We start from the raw sequence: 16,761 nt of genomic DNA on the forward strand, positions 1-16,761 counted from the left end.
TAGCTGTAAATGTGACAGTCATATCTTGTGGAAGTAATTATGGATCTAATGCTGATTAATTTGTTCACTGTTATCAATAAAAGAACCTCCTCTTAAATACAAATCATTATTTTGGTGGGTTGCAGAAAACTCTGATTCCTTGATCACTATTTGATTATCATCTTTATTGTTACAGATTGATTATATATTACTAACTTTTGGACCAGAAAATATAGGCAGTTCGTTCTTCAGGCTTCAATAGCTCTTGACTTAGCTATGATTTTCAGTATAGCTAAATTATTTTCCATCCTAACAGATCTCAGAATGTATAGTAAAAAATAAATAAAACCAATATAAATAAATAAAAAATAGCAGTACAACCATTAGAAAAACAAAAGAAAATTAAGTATATCAAGAGTACTTAAGACCAAAGCAACAGTATTACAGCAGTGTGGAAAGAACGTTTTGCTTTAAATCTGTATCATTCTACAAAATACAATGCAGGCCAGATTCTTGTTTCTTTGATAAACAAATTAGGAGTCGGTTTCAAGTTGCACTGCTCATTTTAAAGAGAAATTTTGAGATACAGCTGTATCTTAACAAGATGAATAGTTGTAAACAATTAAAACCATATATTAACTATAGAGATAGTCTTTAAACTGTAGGCCTTAGTTTTCCACACCACTTTTTAAAGATCAGAGTCCTGATCAATTAGTGCAGGGATGTCAAATTGGCAGCCTGTGGGCCAGATGTGTCACGTGCAGGCTACGCCCACCCCAGCTCCACAAAGGCAAAAAATGTCACAATATGTCATGATATATATAGTGACAAGATTGTTCATTGCCAATAGGGAATTTGTTTTTCCTCTCTTCCATCTGTTTTATTGAAAATGAGTTTTGTTGTTCCAAAAAAACCTCCAGTATGACTGTTTTTGAGGACTGGAGTAAAAAAAAAGCATCTTTACAGCCTATGGCAGCAAGTAGACAGGTACAGTATACGTACATGTATACATATACATATATGTATATGTATGAATAGACATATATATGTATGAATAGACAATTCTCATATTTATCTTCAAGAAAACACCTTTACTGTGTAGCACTCAACATGCTTTGCAAGCAATAATCCCAAATTCAACTCCTAGCAACTGAAAATAGGATAAAAAAACACTCTGGAGAATTGCTGCTTGTCAGAGTAGCAAGGCTTTTTTCCATGTTCCCATTATAAGTTCTGTGTAGAAGTCAATGTTTGTGAAAGTAGAAACCTCCATGGATTATTTTTTTTAAAAAGTCCTTATTGTTTTTGATAAGGTCATCCTCCCAAGAACATTATCAAATAATGTAAAGACCAGAAATCTGTTACCATCGCATAGTAAGACAATATTCTTAACACATAATAAGGTAAAAATATAGGACTTTCAAAATATTCACATCAGGGGAATGAAAACAACAAGAAAAGAACAATAAAGGAAAAAAACACCTAGGCTGCCTAGAATGTTCTAACAGCTGTGCTTTCTTGGGAAATGAAAATTGTGGTCTGACACATCTGAAGATACAAAAGTTGGGAAGGCTGCTGTAGAATACAGAAATATGCAATAAATGAGTTCAATGATCTAATGGTCAGATTCATGTTATACATATAAAATATGCAAAAGGTCATTCTTCACCCATATTTTTATTTATAGAAAATATTTTAAAAATATAAAAGATTATGACTTAACGATACATCTTCATTTACTTGAATAATGGTTGTATTTAGAATAGTTAAGATAAGCATGAAACCAGTACAGAAACTCATTGTAAAATCAAGCATAATTTAACACCTCAAGATAAAAACATAGATAAAAGGAGAAAGGGCACACAGAGAATAAAAAATAATTTTTTTTTTATTGAAAAGTTTTAACATACAATTTTTCTTTAAAAAACCCCCCCTCCCCCTCCCTTCACCCTCCCCCCCCACCTCTCCCCCCTCCCCCCCTCCCCCCCCGACTTCCCAGAGCTAAATACAAGGTATTTTTTTTTTAGAATAAAAAATAATTAAATGACTGAATCTGAAGACTAAAACAATAGAAATCAACAATAACATTTTTGAATGTTATTTCATATATTAACAAACATATTAACAAATCAAAGGACTTAATTATAACCTGAATTACCTTAAGTTATTACATTCAAATTCACACAAAGAGGAGGATCTAAACAATTTTATACCTGAGCAGTTGTGGTTTTTTTTTACCTAAAATGACCCTGAATGAATGTTTGGCGCTTGCTATCACATAAATTCACAATGATAAGCAAGCAAAAGTTGAGTTCATTTTAAAAGTTAAGCATCCTATTTACAATGCTGCTGAAATGGGCATGTTTACTTATTTGCAAATGTACTGTGCTTCCCCAACAATTGACAACTAATCATGTCACGAAACCATGAGGACATCTGCTCTACCCCCATCATTTTGTACCACAAGATAAATCCCTTTCCACTTTAAAAATAAATTTTAAAGATATATTGTGTACTTTCATACAATCCACTTGTCCTCATTTCCTGCCACGAGACTATGGTATTGGGAGTTAGAAGGTGAGTGAGCCGAAGATTTCCAGACTATCCACCACAACACAATCTCACACAGTGCTGCCGTTTCTGCTATAATCCTCACTGTGAAAAATGGGAGTTCCTCGTTTAAAACAAAGTCCTACTAAAACAGACACAAGGCCCGGGGGCCGGATACGGCCCGCGAAGTGGTTTCATGTGGCCCGAGAAGCCATCCTGGAAACAGTGAGGGAACGGCCCCCACTGTCTTGGCCCTGGTCCAGAGACCCTCCTTCTGCCAGAGACCCTCAGATCTGTCCCACTCCTTCCCAGGGCCCCAGAGGCACCCTTGATGCGAACAATGTAGAGCTGGCCACGCCCACCCAGTAGGCCATACGCACTCTAGCCACACCCACCCAGTAGGCCACGCCCACCCTGGCCATACCCACCCGGCCCCTTGAGGGCAACCGCAATGCTGATGCGGCCCTCAGTGAAATTGAGTTTGACACCCCTGTACTAAAACATGAAGAAGCTGGGCAAAATGCTATTGTAGATACAATCTATCTGTTGGGATTCAGTTTGATTTAATGTTAACCTATCCAGAAAAGTCTTTTTTCTTAGATTTTTTTTTTAAATTTTGTTCTTTTTATGTTTTTCTTTTCTTTTGTTCTTCCTGTTCTTTGTTCTTTTGCTAACCACCCAGTTTGAGAACAACATTATAGACAAAAGGAATCCATTTACATTGGCCACAACATACTCAATCACTAGTTGTACCATCATAAACCTACATTCCCAACAGCTGTGATTTTGGATTTTTGAACATAAATTTCTAAGTGCTGAGCTCCTGGCTCAGAGAAGGGAAAACTGTAGGCAGCACCAAGTTATCGATGCACTCTGGCGTCCTGTTAAAGATCTTACACATTGAAGCCGGATCCAATAAAATAGTTTCCTCGGCTAGATTTTAGGGAGGGTGTGTGTGTATATCTTAAAATGTGTTTGCAAGGCCTTATCACAAGTGTAGAAACAATAGCTTTTTGACAAAATGAACTGAAGCAGAACAAAAGAATGGATTACAGTATAAAAATAAAGTAGGTTATAAGATTCTCTGTAGAATGTTTTAGATATAGGATTAATTCTTGGCTCATCTAGTCTGTTTTAGTTATTCCTTGTCTTATAATCAGTGCAATATATTGGATCAGATAGCTATGATTCTTCCTCCTCCCCATTACTGCATGTATCCCTGGGACCATTAACAGGCTGCAATGTTAACAGGCTTTTCCAGGCTCTTGCTTGGAAAATAAAAAAAACCAACTCATTAATTTATTGGTAAAGATAAAGCTATATTGTTTTAACACCTCATTGTTACATTTACTCCAAAGGAAAAGTATGATTTTAATTAATTCCACCTGGAAAGTAAAAATGAAGGCAAATTATTCAACTTTGAAAAAAGATGAATCATACAAAAATAATCCACAGCAGTGACTGATCCCAACGGAAACACGGGATGCAAGCAGCAAGATACATAACTGTAACTCTGTAACTGTAACTCTGTGGGCGCGCCTGCCCTTTGGAATGATTTACCGGTGGAACTTCAGACCGCCCCCATCTGCGGTCTGAAGTTCCACCGGTAAAACCTGGTTTTTTTGATCTATCAGGCCTGGATTGAAGGGGTTTTGGCTTTTAATATTGTTTTAATTGTTGGGCTTAAGTAATTTAATCTATTTTAATTTTATACTATTTTTATATTGTATTTTATGCTGCCCTGTAAACCGCCCTGAGTCCTTCGGGAATAGGGCGGTATAAAAATTTAATTAAATAAATAAATAAATAAATAAAGTCCTGCAAGGCCAGCAGGCATGAGCATTCCCACTGGAGCAATGGAACAAGATTGGTATTTCTCTCCACATGGTTAAATAAATGATAAGGTGAACCTGTGCCCATGCATTGCATTACAGATGAGGATTCTATCTGATCTCTATTGGCTTTTTAAAATTCAGAGAGTTTCAGGCTATCCACGCTCACTTACACTTGTTCTGTACAGATTTTTCCATTTGAGGAACTATTTGGCATTTCCATGCAAGACCCAACTACCGTATCTGTACAGAAGTACAGGACGATGGTTGCTGCAGCACAATCAAAGCCCCACCGCTTTTAATAATTTTATCAGTGCACAGAGTGATGGGATTTTGATCACATTGCCCCAACTGTTGTATTTATTTCTTTTTATAATTGTTTCCCTTATCCCTATCCTGCAAACACCACTGCCCTGTTATTCTGGAAATTGTCATATTATATTGTCATACTATATACATAATGTTCTACTACAGTATGGAGCATGTAAGACATTTACCTAGATTTTCTCAAACAGGCTGAAGGATTAACTGTTTTATCTCTTCTTCCTACCCTATTTCACCTGCTAGGCTTCTATTGGAAGTACAACCCAAAAATCCTTGGGTACATGAAGAAATAGGTTATTTTGATCTCAGAGTTTTCTCCCCTTAATGTATGTTGTCGACAGAATTTGCTCTTAGCTAAACACACCTTTCCTTTATGGTAACTATACAGTATGAATTGAGGGTTGCGTTCGAATCCCTTGTTGTTCCCGAATTAATTTGCCACAGTCTAACTCTGTAGACAAGGTAGTTCCAGAAGTGGAGTTGGATGGGTGAGTTTGTTTACACTGTTGTCCATAAAAGAAACAAAAGGCCTTGTTGCATGCAGAAAGGAAAAGATGGAAGAAAAAGAAAAAATAATATTAACCAATGTAACAAAATTTTAAACAGAAATATCAAAACTTATAAGACAATATACTTATGGAAAATGAAATTTGTGAAACATATGTAATAATATAGAAATTCTCTAGGGTACATATGCAGATTTTACTGTATTATATTAAATGTGTCAATCTATTAAACTTTACCAACTTGTATAGCAACTACCTTCATATTTCTCATATCTTTTATTAAAATTTCATTGAAGAAAAGAATTTGAATTTTTACTTTTTTATTATTTTATTGTCTGGCAAGAATCAACCCATTTTCTCAGGGATACATGTACACAATATTTTAATCAATTTTGTTTTAATGTTGATTTCTGTCTGCTCCAGACTATTAAGAGGGTAACATTCTTGTATCTCATACAAGTCTGTAGCAGATTCAAACCAACCCCAATATGTAGGCATAAAAATAAGAGATCACTGCAATGATAACAAGCACTTATATGGAAAATTTTGAGGGCGACCCCAGGCTTTGCATGTTGAAGGTCAGATCCTCAAAAAGGCAGGAACAGAATGCCTTTTCCTGGAGGTGGGGAAGAGGAGGATTAAGGGATATTTAAGCCTTTGCAAACAGTTTGCCCCTTAACTTCTCCACCTCGAAAATAATAAAAAGAGCCAAATGGGATTTAGTGATTTCAAAGAGATACTGCAGAGACATGTACCCTGCTGTAAATTATGATATTTTCTAGCATGGTTTGGCCAAACATGGTTGTTATATGATTGGGGGCCGCACTCATTAATTCATCTTCATGCAAATGTGCACATTGGGACCCATATTATCATAGATCATAGTACCCTTTATATTATTTATTTATTTATTAAATTATATATATTATATACTCCCTGCATTCCCTCTCACATAAATATTTATTTTTCCATTCCACCATTCCAATGAACAAAGATGTTGAGGCTTCATTCTTTGCATCCTTCACCCTCCTAGCATCAATCACTTGGACAACAAGTGAAGACTGTACATCTTCAGATCAGTCTCCTGATATGTCTCTCTTCCAACTTAAGTTGCAACTCCAATGTTGGAGGAAATTGCTCATTGGGAGCATCATTCCTATGTGTCAACTATTTAAATTATACTTTTGCTTGCACAAAGAGTAGTTTGGGGTTTATTGGTAAAGATGATGCTTGTGTCCTTTTTTACTTAGCAAGGTCATCTGTTAAACAGAAAGGCTTGGAATCCTTTGTAGAAATACCACAGTTCCATTCCTTTTCTCTGCCTCACACAGATAATGCCAAAATATTTAAGCAGTGGAGGCTGAAAAATGCCGCAGTCATATCCTCACTTTGACTCTTGAAATTCTATAACTTCTTTTCAGCTGACCCTTAATTACTATCTAGTATGCTCCTGCAGATAAAAAAGCATGAACTCTGGATTTGTTTCACTGCGCTAGGCAGAAAGGTCTTATCGAGATTAACACTATTGTTATAATAATGATGATGATGATGCAATGACACGTCGACTTTGCTGACAGTTATAGCCTTATAGAAGTGCTCATAGCACCAGCAGGAACCTATTGTATAGGGCTGATCCTATCATTGGGAAAAGCCTGCTGTTGGGCAGAGTGGCTCATAAAAAGACACGAGTGGTTAATCATTACTCATTTCACTTATCTTCTTAGGACAAAATGCTTTAGGCCAAATCAACAGAAGGCAGCTTTTCTGGAACTCAATAATAAGGTAGAAGTGGGTTTGTGTGCTTGGCTGGATCCCATTCTTTTATGTGAAGGTATCTCCCAGACTGAACTCAGCTGGTCTTACCTGTTCAATGTCACTATTTTTCCTTGATTTGTAAAAAAATTCTCCAATAGCTACAAACACAGAAAGAACTAGTCCTGCTGCAAGTACTATGAAAATGCCCCCAATGTTTTCCACTCCGAGGGCACTAGCTTCTTTACTGTCCTCCTCTGGGCAGCCATTGCCTCGCCACCACTTTTCCTTCATCATGTGCAACTTTCCTTCCTCTTGTAACTGGAGAATGGCAATGGTGATTTTGTCTCTGTAAGGAGAGCCTGAAGGAAAAGAGAAGGAGTAAAACAAAATTGAATGTGGCAGGCTATATAAGACCATAGTGAAAAACAGAGTCACACAGAGGCTATCTTCCCCGCCCCCCCCACACATTTATTTGGTTTGTTTTTTTCTTTTTAATTTAGATTATAAATTCACCCAACTCAACACTGATTCTGGGCTGCAAGCAGTAAATTTTTCAGGGTTACAGTATTCGATAAGTACGGTAGTAGTAATAATATTAAATTGCTTCCCTTTGGAATAGTGAAAGTCTTATTGATATCTTATAACAATTGCTTTATTTACCAACCAGATTTGTAATCCAGTTACAAATGTACTTTATGCAGAAGTAAAACATAGGAGTGCCAGAGTTAGATGTTTAGATCTTTATCTAAGAATCTTACTGAAACAATTTTAATTATTTTTTTTCTACAGAGACAGGTTAAAAAAATGCTTTCTCACAAACAGATTATGCATATATTGACAAAATCTGGGTTGGTGACTTTAAATCAATTACTGTGTAATTATTACTTTAAAGATTTGAATTTGGTCTTTTGTAGTTCACAACAGTGCCATTATTCCCAGGTTAAGCAAGTTTTAATAGCTCAGTTTGGGCCACATGTTTTGGCCATTTCAAAGGCTCCTGAGATTCATGACAGGAGTTAAATTCTCAACATATCTTTATTAAAAGTTTGAGGATATTTTTAAAGTGGATAGTACCATAATAGATCAAACACGGACCACAGAATTGGAATCTTCACTAATGCCCTGTAAATGGTTTCAAGTTCTTAAGAAAATTTAAATGGTATTGATGGATTTGAGATTAAAACTGATTAATAAAAATATATATTTAGATTGTATTAGACTCCCCTAAAAATAGATTTAATAACAATAACAATAATAGAGTTGGAAGGGATATTTGAGGTCTTCTAGTCCAACTCCCTATTCAGGCAGGAAACCCTCTATCATTTCAGACAAATGGTTGTCCAGTCTCTTCTTAAAAACTTCCACTGTTGGAGCATTCACAACTTCTGGAGGCAGGTTGTTCCACTGATTAATTATTCTAACTGTCAGGAAATTTCTCCTTAGTTCAAGGTTGCTCCTCTCCTTGATTAATTTCCATCCATTGCTTCTTATCTTGCCTTCAGGTGCTTTGGAGAATAGCTTGACTCCCTCTTCTTTGTGGCAACCCCTGAGATATTGGAACACTGCTATCATGTCACCCCTCATCCTTCTCTTCATTAAACAAGACATACCCAATTTCAGCAACTGATCTTTATATGTTTATCCTCCAGTCCCCTAATCATTTTGGTGCTCTTCTCTGTACTCTTTCTAGAGTCTCAACACCTTTTTTACATTGTGATGACTAAAACTGGATACAGTATTCCAAGTGTGGCCTTACCAAGGCATTGTAAAGCGGTATTAACACTTCACATGAACTTAATTCTATCCCTCTGTTAATGCAGCCTAGCACTATGTTGGCTTTTTTAGCAGCTGCAGCACACTGCAGATTCAAAGCAAGGACATCAAATTTTCCCTATTGGAGGATTTGACTATGGCTGAAGAATGGTGAAGTAGTACTGTACATCTTTGAATAAGCAGACACAACCTCATAGTCTTGACCAAAATACCCGTAAAAAAGACCATTCCATAGTACCTCTCTGGTTAAGGAGAGGATGGGAGATCATTCACTGGTACTCTGGATGGCTGTTCCTCACAAGGCAACTGCAGGACAAAAATTTTCTGTGGGTTTGAGCACTGGGAACAAAGGAGAAAATCATGCTCTCAAACACAAGAGAGCCTTTTTAAGGACTCTGAGTCTGCTAACCTCACTTACTAATTACTTTTGGAAATTACCTGTTTAGCTATTTTAAGGCTAATGGAGATCTTTAAAATGACATTTCTGATGAATTTACCATCATCTAGAACAAAAGAAAAATTATAAGTATTTGAATTAAATGGCAAAAAAGCTGAGTTAGACTAATTTGAGAAAGTTATAAACAAATTAAGCAATCAGATGAATTTGGAATTTTAGGATTTTTGCTAAAAGATTTTGGAAATAATTATTTCCAATTATAATTATATAATAAATAGTACCTTTGTGGGAACTAAATTATTTAGTCTATCTTAAGTAAAAACAGAAATTTGAGATAAAGGCAAATTTGAGATTTTATGATTTTATATTTTGGACACTAGAGGAGACTAAGTATTTAGGCACAAAAGAAAAGAGAGTCTTGACTTTTGTTTTTGGTCAGCATTGGGACAAAAATGACCAAAAATGATATGACATTTGAAATATTCCAGGAGATATTTGAAGTAGGGGGACAGAAACTAGCAGCTCCAATGTCAGCAATATTGTCTGCTTCTATGGATAATTGATGTGGTGGAATGTAGTCTGGATTCACAGGAGGGAGGGGCTGCATTTTAGAGAAGAAAGATGCAACTAAGGTTATGTAGTTTGAGAGAAAGAAAGTTAAGAAGGCTACTCCCCAGCAATTCATAGTGTATATATATAGTGATACAAGTAGTTGGTTTAGTTGGCAAAATTTCTGTTTACAGGTGAGAAGTAATAAAGGAAACTGCTGAGAAGTGATTCCATATGTCCCTCTTGGTTCTTGAGGCCTAAAAGTTTATTTCCAAAAGATGTTAAATAAGAAATGATAAATGTGAAAGAGAATGTTCTAGAAGATTTATGGGATCAAGAACTAAAATAAATGCAAAAATGTTAGGATATAAGAAGTTGTTGAAATATTGGAAAATTTAAAAAATATGGATTATAGCAGTGCTTTTCAACCCGTGGTACATGTACCACTGGTGGTACGTGAGCACCTGGCTGGTGGTATGCAGCGTCACCTTCCTCCCCACCACCCGCTCCGCTCCTTCCCAGATCACTTGTTTGTGGGGAAGGCGGCAGCAATTGTTGTGTTGAGCCCCGTGGGCCCAACACACAAAGGAGTGGGGGAACCCCAGCACTGGGCTGCTACCTCCTTCCCAGCCTCCTCACCAGCTGGGGCCACCGTCAGGAAGCCGTCGACCCACGAGGAGCTCTCTGTGGACTGGAGCCCATTGGCAGAGGTCAGGCTCAGCCATACAGAGTTGCCAGCTGATCAGTGACCCTGGATGCAGCCTCCCAGGAACACGGAGTCGATGCAGCAAGGATGGTGCATGGGTGTGACTTTATTTCCTCCTGGAGGACACTCCCCAGGGCTGAAGGAGCAACCATGGTGAGGTGGGACCACCGATCTTCCCAGAGGGAGTGGAGGGGGGGGGTTGCAGGGGAAGTGTTTCTGCCAGCCGGCTGGCAGGGCCCCAAAGAGAGTGGGCCTCACCCGGGATGGTGTGCATGTCTGCCCCTGGCATGCCATGTTCAGGAAAGCAGGGGCATGAGACACAGTTCCCTGTGGCCGGGGTCCTGGGAAGGCTGCAGCAGGCTGGACTGCCTAAACAGCCCGCCTGTCAGCCAGGAAGGCGAGAGGCTGGTGGCAGCTCTCGGTGCAAGCCAGTCTCAGCTCTGCCTGCCTGTAGGTGAACTTTACATCAACCTTCCTCCTGCCCCCGCCCCACTTTGGTCTCCTTGTCAGGCACGCCACTTCCCTTCATCTTGGGGGGGAGAGCATTGGGGGCCCACCTCCCTTTCTGTCATTGGAGTTCTATGTTTACCTGGGGTGCCTTGAATGTGTGGATAGGCTTTGGCACCGGCTTTGCTGCATCAACCCTGTGTGCCTGGGAGGCTGCATCCGGTGGAGCGCAGGCGTCTTTGCCTCTTTGCTTTGTTCTGCTAGAGAAATGCCTGTCTTTCAAGAGAGGCAGAAGTGATCACCCTTTTGCAAGCAGGAAATCTTGCGGGTTTCCTCAAGAGGAAGGAAATCCCAGATGCGGAGGCAAGCCAGGGAGAGTGTTTGTGTTTGTGTGTGTGTGTGTGTGAGAGAGAGAGAAATCCCCGGCTGCAATTCCCAGGGAAGGAAGAAAGGAAGGAAAGAAGAAATGTAGGGACAATGGGAGAGAGGGAGGGAAGGAAGGCACCCAACCAACTCCCACCCCCCTCCAACAGAGACCCACAGATTTCCCCCCCCACAGGCACCCTGCAACCTGAGTGATGAGCTGGCCACTCCCCCCTCCAGACATTGACTTTGCTTGAAAAATTTGATCACATGACCCTGGGACACAGAACGTCACAAGTATGAATCAGTTGCCAAGCATCCGAATGTAAATCACATGACCTTGGGGATGCTGCAACAGTCATAAGTGTGAAAAATGGTCATAAGTCACTTTTTCAGTGCCGTTGAAACTTCAAACAGTCACTAAACAAATTGTTGTCAGTCGAGGACTACCTGTACTTTATCATTTTTTCCTTTCTTTTTTTTTGGTCATGTTTTTGACACCTTGCTGGGCGACTGATGGTACTTGGATATTGCCTTGTCCTAAAAGTGGTACAATGGGTAAAAAGGTTCAAAAGCCCTGGATTATAGCACAGAGATGGCAGTTAAAGTGGAAATATAAATGATAAGCCAAAAGTCATTATCTGTCTGGACAGTGTTTCCTTGGTGGATTTACAAAAAAGCTTTCCTAAAGCCTCGAAGAAGTCTTTGAAATGGGAAAAAAATGGAAGAGAGTTCAAATCATAGAACAACAAATAAATTAAATATCAAGCTTGTTAGAAGCAAAGGACGGGAGTACAAACTTGGTTTGTTTGACCAAAGTTAAAATAAAATATGTTTTTGTAAAACTCTGGGAACTCTTTAAGGACTTTTTGCTGACATCATGATTGAAATGTTGATGTGTATGGATATTACTGAATCAGTCATCTATATTTCTATAACTGTCTGGTTTGGTACAGCTACAGGACAGGTACAGACTTCAACGGATAGTTAGTACTGCAGGAAAAACACTTGCAACCAGCCTGCCTTCCACTGAGGACCTGTATACTGCACGAACCAGAAAGAGGGCTGAAAAAATATCTACAGACCCCTGACATCCTGGATATAAACTGTTTCAATTCCTCCCCTCTGGATGCTGCTATAGGGCACTTGCATGTCAAAACAATTAGACATAGCGACAGGTTTTTTTTTGCCTCGTACCATCACTCTGCTGAACACCTAATTACCACAGCACTGTCTTATGTCTAATGATATTTACCCTTGTAGTATGGTTGTATTACTATTATCTTTTTCGTCTTTTCTATTACCTTTTCCTATTAGCATCTTATGATTTTATTATTTTGTTGTTTGTATGTACACTAAGAGCTTATGCACTGGAGACAAATTCCTTGTGTGTCCAATCATACTTGGCCAATAAAAAATATTCTAGTCTAGTCTAGTCTAATTTAATTTGAAATTATAAAGGTTATAAAAGTATAAAAGTTATTATAAAGGTTAATAAAGAATATTAGTATAAAAATTATAGGAAGAAAAGATATTTGCAAGTGACCTTGTTGCAGTGCTTTTTTTGTAAAAGAAAAAGGTGCCGGAACTCACACATGTCATACAACCCGCCTTGCCTACCCTACAAGGTTCCATCCAAAAAAGGTGCCGGAACTCCGTTATGAGCGTTCTATGAGAAAAAAAGCCCTGCCTTGTTGGGTAGGTGGGGTGTGTGTGTTAAAGAATCACTAAATTTTTTTGTACTTGTGATGAAGATCAAACTCATTTCTTTAAATATTTTTTCCTCTTTTTCTTTTTTCTTTTTTTATTGCATGTTGTCCGTTTTATGAAATATATTTTAAAGATTTTAAAGAATCAGGATTAAAATTAGCAGCAGTGATGATGCTTTAAACTCTTAGTATTAAATTGATTAAACATCAGGGGGTAGCATAATACTGTGTGTGACCTATCTGCATTTATTTATAGGACATAATATAATTTTTCCTGCTTCTTAACCCACAAAACTCTTGTTGACACCATGTTAAATAGAATACATTTTATATTATGAAGCATTCCAAAGTGCTTACCATCAATTACCTTCCAATTATTATATGTATCACATTTCTTACCAATGGGAGTTCCTACGCCATAACCTTTTGAATCAATGAGTCCCCCAATCTGGGTGAGATTACAATTTCTCTGAGTGACGTATTCTATACTGGTTGATTCCATCAGCAGAGCATAATCAGTAGTGAGCACCCGTTGGATGCCTATATCATTGTTCTTCACCAGAGCCGTCAGTTGCCTGCTGCTCATAAATGCCCACATTTTCTCATAGGTTGATATTTTGGATTTCTAAGAAAGAAAGAAAGAAAGAAAGAAAGAAAGAAAGAAAGAAAGAAAGAAAGAAAGAAAGAAAGAAAGAAAGAAAGAAAGAAAGAAAGAAAGAAAGAAAGAAAGAAAGAAAGGAAGGAAGGAAGGAAGGAAGGAAGGAAGGAAGGAAGGAAGGAAGGAAGGAAGAAAGAAAGAAAGAAAGAAAGAAAGAAAGAAAGAAAGAAAGATTAAAATTGAAATATGAGTTTGGAATAATGAAAGAGAAACTTTTTTTCATTGCTAGAAACCGGCCTATGTGTGTTAGTCAAGCACAGGAAAAAACATAAGTTCCTTTCTACAAATTTTCAAACATTCAATAAAAGTGAACTGAGAAGTATGCATAGGAAAAGCTTCTAGGATGATATCAACATTCCTATGTTGATGCCTACAGTATATTTCAAGCTAGTGCCATTCTACAGCATATCATGTGAAGGAATATTCCTATCTGTTCACATTATCTTTAAATCACTTATTAATAGAAATAGCTATTTCAATCTGAAGTCTTTTTACAAATAAAAAACGATCCCAAGGCAGAGAATTGCTACTGGAATGATGAACATTTACATGTATCTTTAAATTATCACTTAACTGTAGAATTTACTGTACTTTAACTTTTATTGTGGTATTTAATCAAATTAATTTCAACTTAAATATTGTGTCTTTTATACAGGCAGAATATATAATAAGCATGTCTGTCACCATATTACCACATGGTAATATAAAGCACACATACACAAAGAACAACATACAGTGAACATTTTGATAGTTAAATAAGTAGTGATAAGTAAATAACAAAAGCAAGAATTGAGTCTTTATGCTGAACAGCATTGCTGATAAATAAGTAAATACAGTAGAAGCAAACCAGGAGAGAGAGAAAGAGAGATAACCTCTTCCCCAATAAAGCACAATATGGATTATCAGGGATATGTTAAATTCTGAAAATCTACTTGAAGACATTCATATTATCGATTCCTTTTTCATTATTATGGGATTCTGTATCTCTGGCCAGACTATTTACAAGCTCCCCAAATCTCTTGTGCTAAAAAAATTACACAAGGTAATGGCAACGGTAGTTCACAAAGAAGAAGCCTGTGAATAATCTGTTTTTGACTAGAAACTTTATGACCATGAAAATCAATCCTCTACTCAGATTTGAATCTGTTTTTTTTAGAAAGCCAATCCATCTCATTTAATTCCATGTTTAAATAAAACACTACTTTGCCCAAAGATTTTACCCAGCCTTTTCTCCCTATCTGCATATACAAATCTCAGTGAACTGGCTGATTGCAGTCTTCCAAAGTTCAGCACAATCTTTTCTTATTTCCAATTTAATGCAGTCTAAAACTAAAACCGTACTAAATAGAATATTAAATGCTTATACATTTTATTAGCAATATTTGTTAATGGGATCATGAGAAACAAGCTCTTAAGTGAGACTTTCTTGTAAGAAAGAGAATTTTCTACTTAATATAAAAATACAAAATATATGCACTTTCCAGATTTTAGGTTCAGGCCCTGAGAAATATAAATATAGAGAAAACTCTTGGTGAGACTGCATATTTCTAAGTGTATTTAATATTCTGAAAACTCAGAAATATTAAAATCAACCGAGATAATGAACTTAAAGAGCTGTTGTCTAAATATAATTTAAATGTGACATATTAATACAGTATATATATTTTAAACAGCTTATTTAACCTCTGTTGGGCTTTTTTTTCAAACTACGGCTTAAATCCCAAACTGATATTGGCCATGCCTCTTTATAAGGGGAAAGAGAAAAAAGTTGGAATTTTCTTTGAAGGCTGAGCAACATAATTTTGAGTAAACACTTTTAATTTTAAGGATCCAACAATCAAATATCCAATATGTATATCCAGGTTTGACTTACCTGAGTAATTTATTCTCATTATCCAAATGTACTATTCAGTATATAATGAATGATACAGTATAAAAGGGTCTTAATAATTCACTGACAAAAAGTTTTCACAGCATCTTACCTTGAAAAATGTCATGGTTGATCCATCTCTAACAGCTCCATATTCTATCCTAGTTTGTTTTGCTAAATCATCTGCTGAATCAATAGGTGATTCCATCCTCTCAACCGTTAAGAAGGCAGCCAAATTAGCAGTGTAGGATGATATTATGATTAAGGTAAAAAACCACCATATTCCTCCTACTATTCTGGTGGAAAGAGCTTTTGGCATCAGCTCTGATCCTGTGTGACACCATCAAAACAATTGTATTACAATAGGAGGGAAAGGAATTTGAAGATCATGCAATGGAATATTAGTTTCAGAAACATCTTACATTACAAATACAGAACAAAAAATGATTTGATGCTATCATTTAGATGTGTAGAGTAATGATAGACTCAGCAAATACTTTTCATAAGATGAATGCAGGACTAGATGACAAACAAATAGATGTCTTTGGATTAGAACTGCCATTTTCTTTTCCTTAATGATTAACGTGTCCCTTAATTGTTTTTTGAAGAAAAACAGCTGAACTATGATGATGGATATTCTTATCTGGTAGTAAGTTTTATTGGTGTAATAAATAGTACCAGGATCAAAATGAAAGAACTTTCAATATAAGGATATATTGCTTTTCCTTTATTGAATTCCTCAAAATATATAAAAATTAGGCAACATTAGATATAGCAAGGTCAGAAAAGTAGGTCAAGATAAATGCATATTATTTAATTATTAAAGCACTATTCCCCCACCCCACCCCTGAGGAAATATCCACATTTGTTCTAAGTATTCATATTGCTTCTTTCACCCCATAATATTAAGTGAGAAATTCTTTTGTACATACATTTGGGGAGAACCTCATCGTTTCTTTATTCTCAGAAAATATTTTCAATAAATGTTCAGTTTATTATGGGTTACTCAGGCATCTCCAAAAATGTTCCGGTGAAATCTTCCCAAATTGTCCCATAGACTGTGTCTATTTTGTTACAAGTGAAAACCGACTTAATATTACTGCAAACTAGAAATATGCAAAATGTTCCGAACTCAAGACACTCTGCCCCAAGCCTGAAATATTGTTTTAGGTGCAGGACATTCAAGCATGAAATGGGGAGTTTATATCATTTGGGAAGTCTTTGACACTCAAAATTTTAACTGGAAATTGGGCTCTGGATTTCAATGCAAATTTTTCAGATTTATATCTTTAAAATTGGATATTAGGAAGAGTATAAGCAAATCAGTTTGTCGAAGATGCCCT

General features: G+C 36.9%; 1 protein-coding gene across 2 annotated transcripts in view; it reads right to left on the minus strand.

The window, feature by feature from the left end:
• Positions 1-16,761, minus strand: part of GRIK1 (glutamate ionotropic receptor kainate type subunit 1) — a 159,448-nt gene that overhangs the window by 508 nt on the left and 142,179 nt on the right. For both annotated transcript variants that reach the window (XM_081326438.1, XM_081326437.1), the window contains 3 exons: positions 15,531-15,748; positions 13,290-13,515; positions 7,055-7,305 (listed from right to left, as the gene is read on the minus strand). In XM_081326438.1, coding sequence (XP_081182564.1) covers positions 7,055-7,305; positions 13,290-13,515; positions 15,531-15,748 — 695 coding nt within the window. The remainder of the gene's footprint in view (positions 1-7,054; positions 7,306-13,289; positions 13,516-15,530; positions 15,749-16,761) is intronic.

The sequence above is a fragment of the Vipera berus genome (genome assembly GCF_964194415.1).
Source record: "Vipera berus genome assembly, chromosome: 4".
NCBI lineage: Eukaryota > Metazoa > Chordata > Lepidosauria > Squamata > Viperidae > Vipera > Vipera berus.